Genomic DNA, 23,071 nt, shown 5'->3' on the forward strand with positions numbered 1-23,071 from the left:
TGTCGTCAATCTGTTGTGAGTCTGATACCTAGACTGTCTTAAGTAGATATGGGCCTTAATAAAGAATTTTCATTTTTAGGCGCCATCTTAGAAAAATCTTTTAACATTCTTCTTTTAGCTCATCTGCGAGACTGCCGTCGGTTAGGACAATTAACTTTGTCTCAGATCCCACGAGACCGGCGGCAGCTACTAATAATTTAACAATATTTACAGATTTTCTTTATATCACTAGATAACATCCCAGGCAGAAAAGGTCTGGTCACAGTATTCCAGTTCCATTATAGGATTTCATTTGTAGATGCTACTCTTGTTATCTTATATTGGGAAATCGCGACGAAAACACGACATCAAATTACGCACTACAGTAGTGTTCATCGAACAGACTTGGCAAATATTCTCTGGTGCAACAAGCACACGACTTCTCGCGAACCTGCAATAATATCCATAGTGTTGGGAAATAAGAAAAGGACAATTAATTATCGACGATTACGTAACTACCCTGAGAACTGAGCTGGTTACTGAGTGCTTATACACGTCGGGCTAAATTAAACAACATATTACACTGTTAATAATATTCCTACATTAGTTATTTCTCTTTTATAGTGAGCCATTGCATTAAAGTGTGTTTCTTTTTATAGAAGTCACGGCTCATATTTATTTTATCACATTACACTATGTTGTTGTGGCCTTCAGTCCTGAGACTGGTCTGATGCAGCTCTCCATGCTACTCTATCCTGTGCAAGCTTCTTCATCTACCAGTACTTACTGCATCCTACATCCTTCTGAATCTGCTTAGTGTATTCATCTCTTGGTCTCCCTCTGCAATTTTTACCCTCCACGCTGCTCTCCAATGCTAAATTTGTAATCCCTTGATGCCTCAGAACATGTCGTACCAACCGATCCCTTCTTCTAGTCAAGTTGTGCCACAAACTTCTCTTCTCCCCAATCCTACTCTATACCTCCTCATTAGTTATGTGATCTACCCACCTAATCTTCAACATTCTTCTGTAGCTCCACATTTCGAAAGCTTCTTCTTGTCTAAACTATTTATCGTCAATGTTTCACTTCCATACATGGCTACACTCCATACAAATACTTTCAGAAACGACTTCCTGACACTTAAATCTATACTCGATATTAACAAATTTCACTTCTTCAGAAACGCTTTCCTTGCCATTGCCAGTCTACATTTTATATCTTCTCTACTTCGACTATCATGAGTTATTTTGCTCCACAAATAGCAAAACTCCGTTACTACTTTAAGTGTCTCATTTCCTAATCTAATTCCCTCAGCATCAGCCGACTTAATTCGACTACTATGTCCCACATTTACGCTAATAGTCACAAATAAATAAAATTTTTATTTTATTACATTACACGTTATACAGGGTGTCTCTTCTGAGATTCGTCAGACGAAGTTTCTTTGGTGATTCGGCAGACATCAGCAGTGTCGTTTTTTCAGCGTTTGGCTGGAGTCATCCCAGACAAATACTGTTCATCACGTGGACCATGCGACGCCCAACATCGATGGAAAGCGTCGGTTTGTTACTCGTTACAAACAAAATGTTTTTTTTTTAAGTGGAATTTTACGCAGCCATCCGATAGAGCGGACCCAGATTTGTCTAGTGTGTTAACAGGGACAGTAGAACACGTGACTAAGCGATAGTCCAGCAGCGGCGGCACCGCCCTGGCACACGCTGACTGCTTCCGCCACACAGAAACGACACTCAGTCGCTGTTGGAGTACTGGTTACTCTTCCTGCTTTCCTCTTCCTATTAATACACTACTGGACATTAAAATTGCTACACCAAGAAGAAATACAGATGATAAAAGGGAATTCATTGGACAAATATATTATACTAGAACTGACATTACATTTTCACGCGATGACGGTGTATAGATCCTGAGAAAGCAGTACCCAGAACAACCACCTCTGGCCGTAAAAACGGCCTTGATACGCCTGGGCATTGAGTCAAACAGAGCTTGGGTGGCGTGTACAGGTACAGCTGCCCATGCAGCTTCAACACGATACCACAGTTCATCAAGAGTAGTAACTGGCGTATTGTGGCGGGCCAGTTGCTCGGCCATCATTGACCAGACGTTTTCAGTTGGTGAGAGATCTGGAGAATGTGCTGGCCAGGGCAGCAGTCGAACATTTTCTGTATCCACAAAGGCCCGTACAGGACCTGCAACATGCGGTCGTGCATTATCCTGCTGAAATGTAGGGTTTCGCAGGGATCGAATGAAGGGTAGAGCCACGGGTCGTAACACATCTGAAATGTAAAGTCCACTGTTCAAAGTGCCGTCAATGCGAGCAAGAGGTGACCGAGACGTGTAACCAATGGCACCCCATACCATCACGCTGGGTGATACGCCAGTATGGCGATGACGAATACACGGTTCCAATGTGCGTTCACCGCGATTTCGCCAAACACGGATGCGATCATCATGATGCTGTAAACAGAACCTGGATTCATCCGAAAAAATGACGTTGTGCCATTCGTGCACCCAGGTTCGTCGTTGAGTACACCATCGCAGGCGCTCCTGTCTGTGATGCAGAGTCAAGGGTAACCGCAGCCATGGTCTTCGAGCTGATAGTCCGTGCTGCTGCAACTGCCGTCGATCTGTTCGTGCAGATGGTTGTTGTCTTGCAACCGTTCCCATCTCTTGACTCAGGGATCGAGACGTGGCTGCACGATCCGTTACAGCCATGCGGATAAGATGCCTGTCATCTCGGCTGCTAGTGATACGAGGCCGTTGGGATCCAGCACGGCGTTCCGTATTACCCTCCTGAACCCACGGATTCCATATTCTGCTAACGTCATTGGATCTCGACCAACGCGAGCAGCAATGTCGCGATACGATAAACCGCAATCACGATAGGCTACAATCCGACCTTTATCAAAGTCGGAAACTTGATGGTACGCATTCTCTTCCTTACACGACGCATTCCAACAACGTTTCACCAGTCATCGCCGGTTAACTGCTGTTTGTGTATAAGAAATCGGTTGGAAACTTTCCTCATGTCAGCACGTTGTAGGTGTCGCGACCGGCGCCAGCCTTGAGTGAATGCTCTGAAAAGTTAATCATTTGCATATCACAGCATCTTCTTCCTGTCGGTTGAATTTCGCTTCTCTAGCAGGTCAATTTCGTGGTGTAGCAATTTTAATGGCCAGTAGTGTACTTATGGATAAAACGAATATCGCACAAGTGAAATCTGGGGCCGCTCTATGGGATGGATGCTGAAAATACCATTTCAGCATCATTTATTAGGTAATGTGAAACGAATCGACGGTTTTCCGTCGACACTGGGTGTCGTATGTTACACGTAATTATCCGTATTTGTTTGGGTTGACTTCAGCTACACGTTGCAAATACACAATTGGAAGTATCTATCGAAACACCAGAGAAAATACGCGCAACGGCCCGTAAGAGAGACACCCGGTATATAAATGACCTTGTGTATAACATCGGAAGTTCTGTGAGAATCTTCACGAATGATGCAATTGTATACGGAAAAGTCGTTAGGTAGAAAATTGAGCGCAATACGGGATGACTGGCAGAGAATCGTAGCTTGGCGCTGCTTTCGGCAGTTGACATAAGCAGATGTAGCGTGCTCGGTATAAACAGGGAGAAAGACCTATTGTTGTATGTTTACCCGATTGCAGAACAATCGCTAAAAGCAGTCACGTCCATTAAATATATGGGAGTATGTGTGCGAAACGACCACACAAAACTGTTCGCAGGTAAGGCACACCTCAGATCCAGATTCATTGGAAGAACTCTCAGGAAGTGTGGTCCACTCCCAGAGGAGTCAACTTGTAATACTCTCGTTCTGTATTTGAATATATCTCTTCAGGTTGGGATCTGTAGCAAATAGACTGGATAGAATAAAAGTGATCGGAAGAAGAGTAGCGCGTTTTGTTACAGGCTCATTCAGTAACACTGGATGCGCCACGGAGATGCTCAGCTAGCTAGAGTCTCAGACGTTGCAAGAGAGGTGAGGTGTTGTGGTTGGTTGGAGGGTTTTATGGGATGAAAGGGACCAGACTGTGAGGTGTTGTGCATCACAGTGTGGTTTACTCATAAAATACCGAGAGCGTACGTTCCAAATGGCGTAAATGGCTCTGAGCACTATGGGACGTAACATCTGAGGTCATCAGTCCACTTGAACTAAGAACTACTTAAACCTAACTAACCTAGGACATCACACACATCCATGCCCGAGGCAGGATTCGAACCTGCGACAGTAGCGGTCGCGCGGGTCCAGACTGTAGCGCCTAGAACCGCTCGGCCACTCCGGCCGGCAGACGTACGGTCGTATGGAGGATATCAAGTGAAACTGTCGACTGAATTGAGGACTTTTTGTAGCAAGGACACGGCGTGTTTTCTTGGATGGAGAGTCATCGTCAGATGTAGAAGTAGCTTCGGGCGTGCCCCAGGGAAGTTCGTTGGGACGCTTGTTGTTCATGTTGCATATAAATGACCATGCGGACAATATTAATAGTAACCTCGGACTGTTTGCAGATTACGCAGTTATCTATAATGAAATAGTATCTGGAAGAAGCTGCGTAAATGTTCAGTCAGATGTTGTAAGATTTCAAAGTGGTGCAAAGATTGGCAACTTGCTTTAAATGTTCATAAATGTAAAATTGTATGCTTCACAAAACGAAAAATCATAGTATTCTGTGACTATAATATGAATGAGTCACAGTTGGAATACCTGGGTGTCGCACTTTGTAGGGATACGAAATGGAATGCTCACATAGGCTCTGTTGTGGGTAAAGCAGATGGTACACTTCGGTCTATTGGTAGATTACTGGGGAAGTGCAGTCAGCCTACAAAGGAAATTCCATACAAATCTCTCGTGCAATCAATTCTAGAATGCTGCTCAAGTGTGTGAGACCCATACCAAATAGGGCTACATATGTGAGACACTGTGAGATAAATAAGAGTTATTTAATCTCTACTGCGAGGTATAGGTGTGGATGTGCACTGAGTAGTCGATGAAGAAGGTTGTCACGTAAATTATCTGGCCATAACCATCGTAACTGGTCATATGAAGAACTGACACGGTTAGGTAAACAAATACTGGAGATTTTTGTTTTTTTGTTTTTTTGTTCTATGGACCATTTGCATGAGAAATCGTAATGATGTGGAACGAATCATTTCACATTCACATCGCAAATTAATTAGTAAATATTTATACAGGCTGAACGTTTATAAGTTTTTCTTTTTCCTTTTTCTTTATTATTATTATTTTTATTTAATATAAGGGCTTGAGTTAATAATTCCTACTCCCCTCCGCCCATCTCCTCCTCCACCCAAATTTTACACATCACGATAATACAAATTCATCTACGGATCGAATGAGTTATCAAGAAGAGACTTTTTTAGTTTGTTTTCAAATTCTATTTTGCCATATGTCAGAGATTTTATTTCACTAGATAACTGATCAACAATTTTAGTTGCAGCATTGTAAAACACTTTTTGTGCTAAGGAAAACCTTAATGTGGCGTAATTAATGTCGTTTTTCCTTCTGGTATTCTTATTACGTACGTTATTGTCCTTTATGCGTTTGAAACAGATTCGTATCAGATTGTTTTAGGAATGGTGCTGATAAAGCCACTGTTGGGCGCCCTAAATCATCAAATAAACACGAACAAGTTCCTTTTGAAGACAAGCATCTAATACGTTCGAAAGTCGTTCCATAAGTAATGCAACACCTACTTGTCTCGGCCAGTTTCAGTTGAAAAAATTGTGGAATTTGCTATGGAACATCGCGGAAGATTCTCGTGTCAGCCCCTACAATTTCATGAATTTCCGATAGGTGGAGGCGCTATAGCCTTCAAAACGGCGTCTGTAATAAGAGGTGCGTTCCAGGCAGAGAGCTGTCACTCTCTTTTGACCTAATAACCAGGGCATCGCAGATGTTCGTAGGAGCTTGCAGAATGTCTACGAAGATCTGATAGTAAACAAAAGCACGGTGAGTCATTGGGTTGGACGTCTGTCAGCATCGCAGCAAAGTATTGCAAATCAGTTCGATATCCAACGTGCCGGCAGGCCGCACCAGCTGTCATCGTCTTGGTAACACACAGCTGCTCAGAACTACACCAGCTCCAGCAAATGCTGCAATCAGTGTGGCCTACTGTATGCGCCGAACCCGGTCATTTTAAATGATACGAGGGTGAGTCAATTGAAAATCTTAACTATTATTTTAAATATTATTTATTGTGCAGAAGTGGTACAAAGCTGTATCACTTTTCAACATAATCTCCCCCACGCTCAATGCAAGTCCTCCAGCGCTTACAAAGTGCATAAATTACTTTAGAAAAAAATTATTTTGGCTGTCCATGTAACCACTAGTCCACCGCGCGGCGTACCTCTTCATCAGGACGGAACTTCTTTCCTCCCATTGCGTCTTTGAGTGGTCCAAACATATGGAAATCACTTGAGGCAAGGTCTGGTGAGTACGGTGGATGAGGAAGACACTCAGAATGCAGTTCTGTGACTGTTGCAACTGTTGTACGGGCAGTGCGAGGCCCTGCATTGTCATGCTCCAAAAGGACACCTGCTGACGGCAATCCACGTCGCTTTGATTTGATTGCAGGCCGCAAATGATTTTTTAGGAGATCTGTGTATGATGCACTGGTGACGGTGGTCCCTCCAGGCATATATTGCTCCAAAATGACGCCTTTTTCGTCCAAAAAGAGAGTCAGCATAACCTTCCCTGCTGATGATTCTGTTCGAAACTTCTTTGGCTTTGGTGATGAGGAATGTCGCCATTCCTTGCTCGCTCTCTTCGTTTCCGGTTGGTGGAAGTGAACCCAGGTTTCGTCCCCAGTAACGATTCTTCCAAGGAAGCCATCACCTCTCTGTTCAAAGCGCCGAAGAAATTCTTCACAAGCATCAACACGTCGTTCTCTCATTTCAGGAATCAGCTGCCGTGGCACCCATCTTGCAGACACTTTGTGAAACTGGAGCACATCATGCACAATGTGGTGTGCTGACGCATGACTAATCTGTAAACATGCCGCAATGTCATTCAGTGTCACTCTGCGGTTTTCCTTCACTATGGCTTCAACTGCTGCAATGTTCTGTGGAGTCACAACTCGTTGTGCCTGACCTGGACGAGGAGCATCTTCCACTGAAGTCACACTATTTGCGAACTTCCTACTCCATTCGTAGACTTGGTGCTGTGACAAACATGCATCACCGTACTGAACCTTCATTCGTCGATGAATTTCAATAGGTTTCACACCTTCACTACGCAAAAACCGAATAACAGAATGCTGTTCTTCTCTTGTGCAAGTCGCAAGTTGGGCGGCCATATTTATACCGATACTGCGACGGTATTTGCACTATGCTGCCACCTAAAGGCCATTCTGCAAGCTGTTTGTAGCACTCTTACCAACTCACAGGATAACGGGGCGAAATTTCGATTCGTTATTACAAATTTAAGGTTTCCATTTGACTTACCATCGTATCTTGCGATCGCGACTGTTTCTTGCTGTCTTGCTGTCGCTTCTGCCATGTTGGAACATGCGGACTCTCTCATTCTATGAGATCGATAGATAACAATCAGTCACCTCGCTGCACAACTGGACGTCACTATTGTAAGTGCTGACACATTCGTCCGCCAGTTGGGGTATTCAAAGTCGTGAGTTTATCGCTGCGCAACATAACCATTAAGAGGAATGAGGGACCATGTGTGCGGAATTGATTGCACGTTACGAAGCTGATAGTCACAATTTTTAGTCGAACGAAGTCACAGGTGTTGAAACATGGGTTGATCCCTTCGAATCTGAAACAAAACGGCAATCCATGCAGTGGCGCCACACCATCTATCCTCCGAAAAAAATTCAAAGTCGCACCCTCAGCCGCTAAAGTCATGGCTGCGGTCTTCTGGGACTGTAAAGTGGTTATTCTGCCTAGTTAACGTCCTCCCTCATTGTCCAAAGATAACTCTGAAGTGCATGGTGCTACCCTCAGAAATTTAAGAAACGATTTCGCCGTGTTCGTTGCCACAAAAAATGCGTACAAACTTCTTCTTCTCCATGACAACGCAAGCCCTCACACAAGCATATGCACGCGAGAGGAACTCACAAGTCTTCATTGCACTCTTCTTCCTCATCACCCTACAGCCCTGCTATCACACCTACCGAATTGCATCTGTTAGGCCCAATGAAGGATGCACTCGGCGAGAAGCAATACTTGGATGATGGGGAGGCTGCTGCTGCAGCAAGAGGTTGGCTCCGACGTCGGCCAGTATAGAGTGGTACCACGCGAGCATGCATACCCTCCCAGTAAGGTGTCGTAAGGCCGTCGCGTTGAACAGAGATTATGTTGACAAGTAGGGTTTCTTAGCCAAAAGACCGTGGAATAATATGGTGTGTTGGAATCCTGAATAAAATCAACCTGCTTTCAGGAAAAAAACGTGTGCCATTATTTACTGAATGCACCTCGTAAAATACTGAGGACAAAATGAAGAATTATGGTTGAGTGTACTATCATAGAATGACGGTAATGTCGCGTACCTCTGTAATGAGTTCATTGCCGAACCAGCAGTAGACGCCCAGCTCGGTGACCATAACGCTCATGTAGGCAACGTACTTGAGAATGTCGCCGAGGCTTCCTCTTGCCTGAAATGAGAAACAGTGCTGTTATGTTGCCATGCCGAATGGATTTATGATCGTATGCTCCTCTCTGCGCTGTACATAAAATCATGAAAAGTAATGTACCCTGTAGAAAGCTTGCAAGTGGAGTCCTCTGAATTAAACATACAAACTTGAGTGATCCCTGTAGTAATCACGTCTGTAAATTCAGCTTCACGGCCGTCTTAAGTTCGCTGTACACCGCGATGCATTTGTGTAGCTCCTGGTTATGGGATTAAACAAGCAGTAAATGCTGAGCTTCCTGATCCTGTATCGTAGCAAAAGAACTTTCTGTAGTCTGCCAACGTTATTGTCAGCAAAGGGAAGCGGCACGAGTATCGAGGAGAGGAGGAGATTTTGGACTGTGATGAAGTTAACGTCCCAGTGTACCTAATAATCGTTAGAACTCCATAGGGACATAAACTGGGAAGTTGTTTCTGGCATGATAAGGAACAAAGTTTATATCAGTATATACCAGGAAATAGGGAATCCACAGTCGGGCAGTTAGTACATAATACTGTGTTGGTTGATACTGCAAAATTAGATGCAATGCAAAACTCACTCACTGCTACAGTGAGTGCCTCATTCGTCAATATTCCAGCATTTCTCCAAATAGCTTCACCGGCTGCATTGACGTCTATATCAGAAACTCGTTCAGTTTACGAAACTATCCAGATGAAACCAGCAGTAGAAAGGAAGAGAACTTAAGTCTTGGTCTATTAATAAAAAAATTGTTCCATAAAATTTCAGGCATGCCGCCGCATTAATTTAAATTCTGCTTCTGATAGTTCGGCTGTATTCAGTTGAGTCTTTCCATGCTACCTGCAGTTTGGAGTCAATGTTGTAAAGATATGTACGGTGGTCAACAAATATCGCAGTGAGCCGGTGACGGATAATGTATCAGACACGAGATCCGCCGCACATCTGGAGCCAGATTCTTGAGCACAATAAAAGACGTATTCTACAGAGTGCAAACGTTCCTCTCCTAGTGTATGTCCCGTTGTACGCGACCAGCTGTTTACATCGTTTGAGAAATCTATATTTTTCTATTTTTCATTTTGTGGCCCGCTTCTCTTCCTGTCGCCACAGCCGTCGGTTTACGTAAGGGAGCCAGATGCACTCGCAACGTGAGGCAAGAAGGGGGCACATGCTACCTGCTACATGCTACCTGCTACATGCTACCTGCGGGAACCTTTGTATTTATTGGAATATTCTCTCGCAGTACTAGGAACGGTAGAGTACAGTCCTACTAAACGGCACTTTTAGCACTGACACGATGGGAAATTCAGTTTCTTTCTAAGGTTGTATCTGTCTCTCCAGTTGGAGAAGAATTTTTCCTGACTACTTTTGTTGCATTGTAACAGGATTTTTCCCATCATTCTGATTTTCCTTCTATTTCAGATTTTTAATTTTTAGTAATAAGTTAACATTATTGATCTATTAATAAAAAAATTGTTCCATAAAATTTCAGGCATGCAGCTGCATTAATTTAACCTCTGCTTCTGATAGTTCGGCTGTATACCGTCCAGCCCTCTTCAGAGAGAGCCGTGTGCGGTCCCAGATATATAAGGCGCCAGAAATGTTGATCGGTGGCAAAGGGGTACAACATTTTCTTGAAAGTAGCATTGTTGATGCACGGTCGATCCACACGGTGATATCGATATATCACTGCAAGTTGCACGATTACGACGTCTTTGTGAGTTTATTACAGAAAGCACCGGATTCCAAGATTCGTCTAATCGGAAGCCTCCGTCTCTATTAATTAAATATGTCGCCAAGCGAATATCAATTGCTTCTTTCAATACTGAGTCCCACAAAGATAAAGTCGAGGCTAAAATTTCGACAGAAGAGTGCCCAGTGTCAATACAGTGCTCTCCCACCGCCTATTTGTTAGGTTGTAAGAGCCGGGTGCACCTGCGGTGCTTTGTGGGTCTCTCATGAACTGTACGGGTCGTCTGTCCGAAGTATGAACGAGCACACTCACAGGGATCTTGTAAAGCCCAGGCTTCTGAAGCACCAAGTCATCTTTAACGGAACGCAGGAGTTCAGATGGTTCAAATGGCTCAAAGCACTATGGGACTTAACATCTTAGGTCATCAGTCCCCTGGACTTAGAACTACTCACACCTGATTAACCTAAGGACATCACACACATCCATGCCCGAGGCAGGATTCGAACCTGCGACCGCAGCAGCAGCAGCGCGGTTCCGGACTGAAGCGCCTAGAACCGCTCGGCCACAACGGGCGGCAACACAGGGGTGCTACTGCCTTTGGTGGAGGGCGAAAAATCACTTTCGCTTGGTGTGTGTTGAGGATCCGTCCCATTTCTGACGACAGACTTCCCACGTATGGCAGGGATGCCAAGGATTTAAAGCTTTCCGTGTCTTCTTTTGCATTCCTTATGCCAAGAGCTGGCGCCTTACGTGTCTGTTGTGGAGAATACACAAGAAACTACGACTTTAATTATTTTTATTATTTAAACACTGACCTACAGAATTTTCCTGACAGAGACAACTCGAAATTAACATGTTCATTTATTACCCACAATATACAAGCTCAACAAAATCTGACTACTATTCAGTGACAATATGACTTCCAATAATTTTACACAAACGAATGGCCCTGAATTGCAAGAAATCCTAACAACAATAAAAGTCCAAATAGTATGAAATTAAAGTAATAAAAAACTACCTCCAGCTCTGTTAATTGCCTAATTTCATTTCAATCACGAACCCCATTTTTTTTATAAGTCAGTTACCTCACTGAAAATCTTCATAACAGGAACTACAGCAATTACAGCAAGCAGCAACTACAGCCACCTACATAAAAATATTCTAACTACCATAGACTCTAATTACTAGGAGGCAAATGGTAAGCAGAAGAAAGATTTTATTGAAGAGGAAACAATGTATATAGAAAATTTTACCTTATTCATGTGACATCCAGTTCCAAAAATTATATAGTTGTCAATAATTCCACAACGCAAACATGAGCAACAACCTCCTTCCTCATTTTACATTTTCTTGCGTCTCACTTTACAATGCATCTCTTGCCAAAACAGTCTCCACTAAGAAAAACATACCCATACACTTCTCAATCGACTCGCTAACTGCTAGTCCATCCAACCACAGAATCTCTTAACGAGGGCACAGGGAGCTGTCAGCGATATTAACACAGTCTATAGCGCTGCCTACATACAAACAGGCTACTTACATCCGTTGGCTTCCAAACATCTTCTCAGGCGTAGAAGTTCATCCTCCAGACTGCTCTCGTCAGCAACGACGTTTGCTCTGTGCACCAGAGTTCTGAGAACACTCATCGTCTGTGAAGGATGTTGCCAGCTATTTGCACGTAAATATAACTCCGTATGGGGCGGTTTCAAATATACTGCATGACCCAAAATGTCATCAAAAATGGTTCAAATGGCTCTGAGCACTATGGGACTCAACTTCTGAGGTCATTAGTCCCATAGAACTCAGAACTAGTTAAACCTAACTAACCTAAGGACATCACACACATCCATGCCCGAGGCAGGATTCGCACCTGCGACCGTAGTGGTCTCGCGGTTACAGACTGCAGCGCCTAGAACCGCACGGCCACTTCGGCCGGCAAAATGTCATCATCTTTGAGTCGTACCAAAGCATCCAAAAATGAAGGCATCCATTTTTTCAACTTCCATTGTGAACTGAAGTTGTCTATGGATGGAATTCAGATGATTTAAAAAGTCTTTTATCTTTACCATGGGGCCACAATACAAACGCGGCGTCAGGATACCTTCAAAATACTGCGGGCTTCAAGTTTACAGATTCCAGCGCCTTTTCCTCGTAGAAGTTGGCCACCAAGAGCGAAAGAGGACTACCAATGGTGACACGACCAGTCTGTTCTGAATAAAAAGATATGTCAAGGTCAAGACATGTTCAAACAAAGCTGATATCTCTTTATCAAGGGTGTTGCCAATGAGAAATTATGATTCTGAAAGAGAAACCTTTGTGAACAATTATACTACACTGAAACTGACAAATAAATCGGAACTGTTCCATTTAGGTGGTTTTAGTTTTCCAATGAAGTGCACAGTGTTACGTATGTGATGAACGCAGTTTCCTACAAGAGGCCTTAATAACGACGCTAAATGTTTGGCACAGCCATAGGTTGGACAGCCAATGTTACTCACTATCGGACGCAGAGGAACATCTTTCTTATCGATCTCTGGAAGTCCATGCAGCTTTGGAGGAACTGCACCAATTGGATTCAACCTTTGCACAACTTCTGGTGGAAAAAAGATGGATGGCTTGCATTTTTGGATGTTTTGGTACGACGCAAAGATGATGGCACTTTGGGACATGCTGCCTATGGGAAACCGACCCATATTTGAATTTATGTGCAAATAGCTGACACGATCCTTCACCGACTTTGGTAGGTACAAAGACCAAACTACGTCACTGACGAGGGCACTCTGGAGAACGATCTTCACACTCGAGAAGAGTTTTGGAAGCCAACGGGTATTCTCCACGGCAGACACGTAAGGCACTACGAATGAAACGGACTGTGGGCATAAGGAATGCAGAAGAAGATACAAAAACTTTAAATCCACGGCATCTCTGCCTGTCGTCACAAACAGGACAGACCCTCAGCAAACATAAAGTGAAAATGATGTTTCGCCTACCACCAAAGACAGCAGCGGTCCTGGGTTTCGTTAAAGATGATTTGGAACTTGGGAAGTCTGGGGTTTACAAGATACCCTCTGGGTATCTACCTTCATACATCGGACAAAAAAAAATTGCTCTGAGCACTATGGGACTTAACTTCTGAGGTCGTCAGTCCCCTAGAACTTAGAACTAATTAAACCTAACTAACCTACGGACATCACACACATTCGTGTCAGAGGCAGGGTTCGAACCTGCGACTGTAGCGGTCGGGCGGTTCCAGAGTGTAGCGCCTAGAACCGCTCGGCCACCCCGGCCGGCTACATCGGACAGGCGACACGTACAGCCCATGAGAGATCCACTGAGCACCGCAAGTACACTCGGCTCTTACAGCCTAATAAAATGGCAGTGGCAGAGCACTGAATCGAGATTCGGCACTCCATGATGTACGACAACGTCGAAATTTTAGCCTCGGCTTCAGAGTTGTGGGATTCACTAGCGAAAGAAGCAATTGAAATTCGGTTGGCGACGAATTTAAATAATAGAGACTTCAGCATGGACAAATCTTGGAATCCGGCAATTTCTGTAATAAACTCACAAAGACGTCGCAACGGTAAAGCTCGCAGTAATACATCGGTATCACCATGTGGATCGACCGCGCACCCCTAGATCTAATTTCATGCATAAGCTATACCTTTGTGCCACCGATCAACGTCTCTGGCGCCTTGTATACCTGTGGCCGCATGCGGAGTGGCGCGGTCCGTGTTTTTAAAAGGACGGAGCATGTTCTGGAGCGTCAATCACCTCGGCTCACTCTGAAGATGGCTGGACGGTATGCAGCAGCAGTATCGCAAGAAGAAGTGAAATTTATGCGTCTGCGCATCCGAAACTTTATGGAACAATCATTGCACCATGAAAATATGAATATGCAAATTAAACATATGTCTTATGGATACTCGTTCAACACCCTGAAATTAATCATAAAATTAATGTAGTGTCACATATTTAAACCAGAATGGTGGCTTTCATATTCACATCAATAACACAGAGTTACATACTTACATTATGTGATCAAAAGTATCCGGACACCTGGCTGAAAATGACTTACAATTTCGTGGCGTCCTCCATCGCTAATGCTGGAATTCAGTACGGTGTTGGCCCACCCTTAACCTTGATGACAACTTCCACAATCGCAGGCATACGTTCAATCACAGTTTCTTGGGGAATGACAGCCCATTCTTCACGTAGTGTTGCACTGAGGATAGATATCGATGTCGATCGGTGAGGCCTGGCACGAAGTCGGCGTTCCACAGGGTCCCAAAGGTGGTCTATAGGATGCAGGTCAGGTCTCTATGTAAGTCACTCCATTACAGGGATGTTGTTGTCGTATAACCATCCGTGGTCTAGGCCTCTGTAATAAAATAACTGAGTGAAGTGATCAACAACGAACTTCAGCGGATGTCACGTGACGTCCGCTGCGACTAAATACAACGAAGATTCACGAACAAATTGTAAAAAACGTCGTAGGGGTGGGAAACCGCGCCTAAAGGCGGAAGAATCACCAATGATTAACGGCATGAGCATGCAGATGGCAATAGAAACCACTGCATTAAAGACACGTAACGTGTATCAAATCAAATGATTCGAATGGCTCTGAGAACCATGGGACTTAACATCTGAGGTCATCAGTCCCCTAGAGCTTAGAACTACTTAAACCTAACTAACCTAAGAACATCACACACATCCACGCCCGAGACAGGATTCGAACCTGCGACCGTGGCGGTCACGCGGTTCCAAACTGAAGCGCCTAGAACCGCACGGCCACTCCGACCGGCTAACGTGTATCCACAGGACATGTGGCATGTAGTTGAAGAAGTATCATGATGACCTCTCCATTGACAAAAGATTGCAGACTAGTCCCCCATTCGGATCTCCGGGAGGGACTGCCAAGGGAGAGGTTCCCACGAGAAAAGATTGAATAATCAACGAAAGGATAACGTACTACGAGTCGGGGCGTGGAATGTCAGTAGCTTGAACGACGTAGGGAAACTATAAAATCTGAAAAGGGAAATGCAGAGGCTCAATACAGATATAGTAGGGGCCACTGAAGTGAAGTGGAAAAAAAGACAATAATTTCTGGTCAGATGAGATACACTCCTGGAAATAGAAATAAGAACACCGTGAATTCATTGTCCCAGGAAGGGGAAACTTTATTGACACATTCCTGGGGTCAGATACATCACATGATCACACTGACAGAACCACAGGCACATAGACACAGGCAACAGAGCATGCACAATGTCGGCACTAGTACACTGTATATCCACCTTTCGCAGCAATGCAGGCTGCTATTCTCCCATGGAGACGATCGTAGAGATGCTGGATGTAGTCCTGTGGAACGGCTTGCCATGCCATTTCCACCTGGCGCCTCAGTTGGACCAGCGTTCGTGCTGGACGTGCAGACCGCGTGAGACGACGCTTCATCCAGTCCCAAACATGCTCAATGGGGGACAGATCCGGAGATCTTGCTGGCCAGGGTAGTTGACTTACACCTTCTAGAGCACGTTGGGTGGCACGGGATACATGCGGACGTGCATTGTCCTGTTGGAACAGCAAGTTCCCTTGCCGGTCTAGGAATGGTAGAACGATGGGTTCGATGACGGTTTGGATGTACCGTGCACTATTCAGTGTCCCCTCGACGATCACCAGTGGTGTACGGCCAGTGTAGGAGATCGCTCCCCACACCATGATGCCGGGTGTTGGCCCTGTGTGCCTCGGTCGTATGCAGTCCTGATTGTGGCGCTCACCTGCACGGCGCCAAACACGCATACGACCATCATTGGCACCAAGGCAGAAGCGACTCTCATCGCTGAAGACGACACGTCTCCATTCGTCCCTCCATTCACGCCTGTCGCGACACCACTGGAGGCGGGCTGCACGATGTTGGGGCGTGAGCGGAAGACGGCCTAACGGTGTGCGGGACCGTAGCCCAGCTTCATGGAGACGGTTGCGAATGGTCCTCGCCGATACCCCAGGAGCAACAGTGTCCCTAATTTGCTGGGAAGTGGCGGTGCGGTCCCCTACGGCACTGCGTAGGATCCTACGGTCTTGGCGTGCATCCGTGCGTCGCTGCGGTCCGGTCCCAGGTCGACGGGCACGTGCACCTTCCGCCGACCACTAGCGACAACATCGATGTACTGTGGAGACCTCACCCCAATTCGGCGGTACGTCCACCCGGCCTCCCGCATGCCCACTATACGCCCTCGCTCAAAGTCCGTCAACTGCACATACGGTTCACGTCCACGCTGTCGCGGCATGCTACCAGTGTTAAAGACTGCGATGGAGCTCCGTATGCCACGGCAAACTGGCTGACACTGACGGCGGCGGTGCACAAATGCTGCGCAGCTAGCGCCATTCGACGGCCAACACCGCGGTTCCTGGTGTGTCCGCTGTGCCGTGCGTGTGATCATTGCTTGTACAGCCCTCTCGCAGTGTCCGGAGCAAGTATGGTGGGTCTGACACACCGGTGTCAATGTGTTCTTTTTTCCATTTCCAGGAGTGTAATATCAACAGCAGCAGAAAATGGTACAATGGGGAGTAGGATTCGTTATGAGTAGGAAGGTAGGGCAGATAATGCGTTACTGTCAAGAGTTCAGTGATAGGGTTGTTCTTATCAGAATCTACAGCAAACCAATACCAATAACGATAGTTCAGGTATACATGTCGACGTGGCAAGCTGAAGTTGAAGAGAGAGAGAAAGTGTTTGAGGATACTGAAAGGGTAATAGAGTGTGTAAAGAGGGTGTGATAATCTAATAGTCATGGAGGACTGGAACGCAGTTGTAGGGGAAGGAGTAGAAGAAAAGGCTACAAGAGAATATGGGCTTGGGACATGGAATGAGAGAGGAAAAAGACTAATGGAGTTCTGTAACAAGTTTCAGGTAGTAATAGCGAATACTCTGTTCAAGAATCTCAAGAGGAGAAGGTATACTTTGAAAAGACCGGGTTATACGAGAAGATTTCAGTTAGATTACATCATGGTCAGACAGAGATTCCGAAATCAGATACTGGAATTTAAGGTCTACCCAGGAGCAGACATAGACTCAGATCACAATATATGTAGTAGTGATGAAGAGTAGGCTGAAGTTTAAGACATTAGTCAGCAAGAATCAACACACAAAGAAGTGGGATACGGAAGTACTAAGGAATGACAAGATAGGGTTGAAGTTCTCCAAGGCTATAGATACAGCAATAAGGAATAGCTCAGTACGCAGTACAATTGAAGAGGAATGGACATCTCTAGAAAGGACCATCACAGAATTTGGGAAGGAAACCAGATACAAAGAAGGTAACTGCGAAGAAATGATGGGTAACAGAAGAAATACTTCAATTGGTCGAGGAAAGGAAAAAGTACAAAAATTTTCCGGGAAACTCAGGAATATAGAAATACAGGTCGCTGAGGAATGAATTAAATAGGAAGTGCACGGAAGCTAAGACAAAATGGCTGCAGGAAAAATGTGAAGACATCGAAAAAGAAATGATTTTCGGAAGGACAGACTCAGCATAATAAGAGTCAAAACAACCTTCGGTGACATTAAAAGCAAGGGTGATAACATTAAGAGTGCAACGGGAATTCCACTGTTAAATGCAGAGGAGAGACCAGATAGGTGGAACCAATACATTGAAAGCCTCTTTGAGGTGGAAGATTTGTATGATGTGATAGAATAAGACACAGGAGTCGATTTATAAAAGTGATAGGATCCAGTATTAAATCAGTATTTAAAAGAACTTGGGGGGCTTAAGATCAAATAAGACAGAAGGGATAGATAACATTCCATCAGAATTTCTAAAATCACTGGGGGAAGTGGCAACAAAACGACTATTCACGTTGGTGTGTAGAATATATGAGTCTGGCGATATACCATCTGACTTCCGGAAAAGCATCATCCACACAATTCCGAAGGCGGCAAGAGTTGACATGTGCGAGAATTACCCCATAATCAACTTAACAGTTCATGAATCCAAGTTGATTACAAGAATAATATACAGAAGAATGGAAACGTAAACTGAGGATGCGCTAGATGACGATCAGTTTGGATTTAGGAAAGGAAAAGGCACGAGAGAGGCAATTCTGACATTGCGGTTAAGAATGGAAGCAAGACTAAAGAAAAATAAAGACAGGATTTGTCGACCTGGAAAAGCCTTCGACAATGTAAAATGGTGGAAAATGTTCGAAATTCTGAGAAAAGTAGGGGTAAGCTATAGGGAGAGACGGGTCATATACAATATGTACAACAGCCAAGAGGGAATAATAAGAGCGGACGACCAAGAACGAAGCGTTCGTATTAAAAAGAGTGTAAGACAAGGATGTAGCCTTTCAAACCTACTGTTCAATCTGTACATAGAGGAAGCAATGATGGAAATAAAAGAAAGGTTTAACAGCGGTATTAAAATTCAAGTTTAAAGGATCTCAAGGATACGATTCGTTGATGACATTGCTATCCTGAGTGAAAGTAAAGAGGAATTACATGATCTGTTGAACGGAATGAACAGTCTAATGAGTAGAGAGTATGAATTGAGAGTAAATCGAAGAAGGACGAAGGTAATGAGGTGTGGTAGAAATGAGAATAGCGAGAAACTTAAAATCAGGATTAATGGTATCGAAGTAGATGAAGCTAAGGAATTCTGCAACCTAGTCAGTAAAATAACCAGTGACGTTGGAGCAAGGAGGACTAACAATGGCGAGAAGGGTATTCCTGGCCAAGAGAAGTCTACTAATATCAAATATCTGCCTTAATTTGATGAAGAAATTTCTGAGAATGTATGTGTGCGGTATGGCATTGTATGGTAGTGAAACATGGATGGTGGGAAAACAGGAACAGAAAAGAATCGAAGCATTTGAGATGTGGTGCTACAGACGAATGTTGAAAATTTGGTGGACTTGAAAAGGTAAGGAATGAGGAGGTTCTGCGCAGAATCGGAGAGGAAAAGAATATGTGGAAAACACTGATAAAGAGAAGGGACAGGATGATAGGACATCTGTTAAGACATGAGGGAATGACTACCATGGTACTAGAGGGAGCTGTAGAGGGCAAAAACTGTAGAGGAAGACAGAGATTGGAATACATCCAGCAAATAATTGAGGACGCAGGTTGGAAGTGCTACTCTGAGATGAAGAAGTTAACATTGGAGATGATTTCGTGGCGGGCCGCATCAAACCAGTCAGAAGACTGATGAAAAAGAAAAAAGCAGGTGGACGATCGTGTTGAAAGATGCAACTGCCATCCCCGAGTTGCCATGTAGGCCTGTGCTGTGATAGTGCCCCAGGAAACAACATGGGGTGCAAGCCCCCTCCATGAGAACTCGACCACACTGGAACACTACCGCCTCCGAGTTTTACTTTTGGTACTAGATACGCTGGCAGATGACGTTCACCGGGCATTCGCGATTCCCACACCCTGCTATCGGATCGCCACATTCTGTACCGTGATTAGTCACTCCACACAACTATTTTCCACTGTTCAATCGTCTAAGGTTTACGCTCTTTACACCAAGCGAGGCGTCGTTTGACATTTACCGGCATGATATGTGGCTTATGAGCATCCGCTCGATCATGAAATCCAAGTTTTCTTATCTTTCGCCTAACTGTCATAGTAGTTGAAATGGATCCTGATGCAGTTTGTAATTCCTGTGTGATGATCTGGACCGATGCCTGCCTACTACACATTACGACCGCTCTTCAACTGTCGGCGGTCTCTCTCAGTCAACAGACGAGGTCGACCTGTACACTTTTGTGCTGTACGTGTCTCTTCTCGTTTCTACTTCACTATAACATCGAAAATAGTTGACCTAATGATGTTTCGGAGTGTGGAAATCTCGCGTACAGACGTATGACACAAATGTCAAGCAATCATCTGATCACGTTCGAAGTCCGTGAGTTCCGCGGAGCGCACTATTCTTCTCTCTAACGATATCTAATGACTACTGAGGTCACTGATGTGGAGTACCTGGCAGTAGGTGGTAGCACAATGCACCTAATACGAAAAACGTATGTTTCTGGGGTGTCAGGATACTTTTGATCTCATAGTGTAGCTTACACTAAAGCAACCGGGTTTTTGCTATCAAAGCATTCTACCTAAAAACTTTTTCATCTTCCCTTGTCTCGCACTGGCGGAGGATCAGGATGGATAATTATGTGAGATGACTGGATACTCATGCTCATGAATCTGCACTATCCGCCAGCAGCCAGTGCGAATTTTTTATGCGCCTTGCCGTGAATAACACTAGAGGGTTATAACTGCTCCTCCCAGATTTCACCATGACCATACTGCATTGACGGTACGATTTGTGTCATTACTGTCCCCGATCGCATAATGGAGTGCATGGAAAAGTAATAGTTCGATATAAGAGCAATCTGAAATCAATACGGATATTATGAGGCACCAGTTATCGAAATCTGTGATTTATTTGCCGGCCGAAGTGGCCGTGCGGTTAAAGGCGCTGCAGTCTGGAACCGCAAGACCGCTACGGTAGCAGGTTCGAATCCTGCCTCGGGCATGGATGTTTGTGATGTCCTTAGGTTAGTTAGGTTTAACTAGTTCTAAGTTCTAGGGGACTAATGACCTCAGCAGTTGAGTCCCATAGTGCTCAGAGCCATTTGAACCATTTTGTGATTTATTTAATTTAATAACAATTCATATTTAGGGGTGACATTACTTCATTATCAGGTTCTGCAAACAAAGAAAACACAGATCATTATTTCACATACTGACATCACGTCTCTTAGAAATATGTTGTGTTTTTAAATTAGATGACCTGCACGATTGGACCACTGATGCCTGACAATCTCCGCACTGATATTGTCTTACACTTGTACTATGGCTTCACAGCACATATACTAAAATCTTATTTAATAGCTCTTAATTACTGACCCTTCGACTTACATTAGAATACAGGCTGAAACATGCAAACAGACATTTGTAGCGTCAGTAGTGCTTTTGACCGTGTTGACTGCAGCATCCGCACTGAAATTCGGAGAGAAGCGTGGATAAAATAGAGAGACTGATACGATGTCTACAGCCTGTACTGAAACCATGCTGCAGTGATAAGAAACGAATGACATGAAAAGAAAGCAGTAGTTCAGTGGTACATCGAGCAGCATCAGTGAATACAAAGAAAGGTGGGAAGACGTTCTGTTTAGCACGGGCGACAAGAAACAGAAATGGTTCAAAGGGCTCTGAGCACCATGGGACTTAATATCTGTGGTCATCAGTCCCCTAGAACTTAGACCTACTTAAACCTAAGTAACCTAAGGACATCACATACATCCATGCACGAGGCAGGATTCGAACCTGCGACCGTAGCGGTCAGGCGGTTCCAGACTGAAGCGCCTAGAACCGCACGGCCACACCGGCCGGCCAAGAAACAGATTCCACATTACCTGAATGGTCAGCATGAGAAATTCATCTCCAGCACTAACGTTATTGAGCACCACTGTGTAAAGTGCAAGAGCAGTGTAGAATACGCTTTAGACATGTATGTGCCCAATAAAGCCGTGAGGGATGACGAAGACCAAGCGTGGTTGTACAGCAGTGTTAGAAAGCTGATAGGAAAACAAGGTGAGTTCACTGCAAATTTAGAGGCACCCAAAGCCACCAAAGACAAACAACAATTAAAGGAGCTCAAAATTAGCTTAAGGAGAGCCATATGTGAAGCGTTCAACGAATTCGAAAGCAAAATTCTGACTTGACAGAAAATCCTAAATTATTTGGTTCTATGTTAAATCAGTATACGGATCTAAGCTCTCTGTCCAGACATTCTGTGACCATAATGGCACTGATACGGTGGACAACATGGAAACACCATAAGTAGTAAGCCTCTTTTTGCTAAACTGTTTTGCAGAGGATGATAGCAATGTAGTACTTCCCTTAAATCGTCCCACGAAAGACAAAATGGCTGATATCGAAATAAGTGACCACAGGATAGAAAAGCAACTGGAATTGCTCAACAGAGGGAAGGCTACTGGACCTGACGGGATACCAGTAGGATTCTACGTGGCATATCCGAAAGAATTTTCCCCTCTTCTAGCAGCAATGTACCGTAGGTCTCTGAAGGAGCTAAGAGTTCCTGCTGATTGGAAAAAGCACAGGTCATTCCAGTTTTCAATGAGAGTTATCGAACAGACGCACAAAGCTATAGGCCTATAACTTTAACGTCGGTCTGTTCTAGAATTCTGGAAAATGTCTTACTCTCGCGTTATATGAAATTTCTGGAGACTGTACGCTCCTCTGTGGGAATGAATATGGGTTTCGAAACCAAAGATCGCATGAAACCCAGCTCACTCTGATGGTCCATGAGACCCAGAAAGCAGCAGATACAGGCGCCCGAGTGAACCTGTGCCGTGTTCCTTGACTCCCAGAATGCGTTCCATATAGTTCCGCACTACCACCTAATGAACAAAATGCGAGCATGTTCAATACCTGATCAGCTGTGTGGAGCGAAGAGTTCGTAGCAAATAGAACACAGCATGTCATCATTAACGGAGGGAAATCGTCAGACGTGAAACTACTTTCGAGCGTACCTCAGTGAAGTGTGACAGGACCATTACTTTTCGCAACTCTTATGACGTAGTGTATAAAGTTGGAAATTGCAGGTGGGTTTTCGCGGATGGTGCTGTTATATAAAGAGAAGTAGAACACTAGAAAATTGTAGCGAATGGAAGAGGACCTGCAGAATTCGAAGCTTGGTGCAGGGACTGGCAGTTGACGTTCAACATA

General features: G+C 44.5%; 1 protein-coding gene across 1 annotated transcript in view; it reads right to left on the reverse strand.

Annotated features, from left to right (window-relative positions):
• LOC124795977 overlaps positions 1-23,071 on the reverse strand; it is a 136,535-nt gene that overhangs the window by 9,348 nt on the left and 104,116 nt on the right. Inside the window, exon 2 of the mRNA XM_047260059.1 lies at positions 8,538-8,642. Within this exon, the coding sequence (XP_047116015.1) occupies positions 8,538-8,642 (105 nt within the window). The remainder of the gene's footprint in view (positions 1-8,537; positions 8,643-23,071) is intronic.

Source organism: Schistocerca piceifrons, chromosome 4, assembly GCF_021461385.2.
Source record: "Schistocerca piceifrons isolate TAMUIC-IGC-003096 chromosome 4, iqSchPice1.1, whole genome shotgun sequence".
Classification (NCBI taxonomy): Eukaryota; Metazoa; Arthropoda; class Insecta; order Orthoptera; family Acrididae; genus Schistocerca; species Schistocerca piceifrons.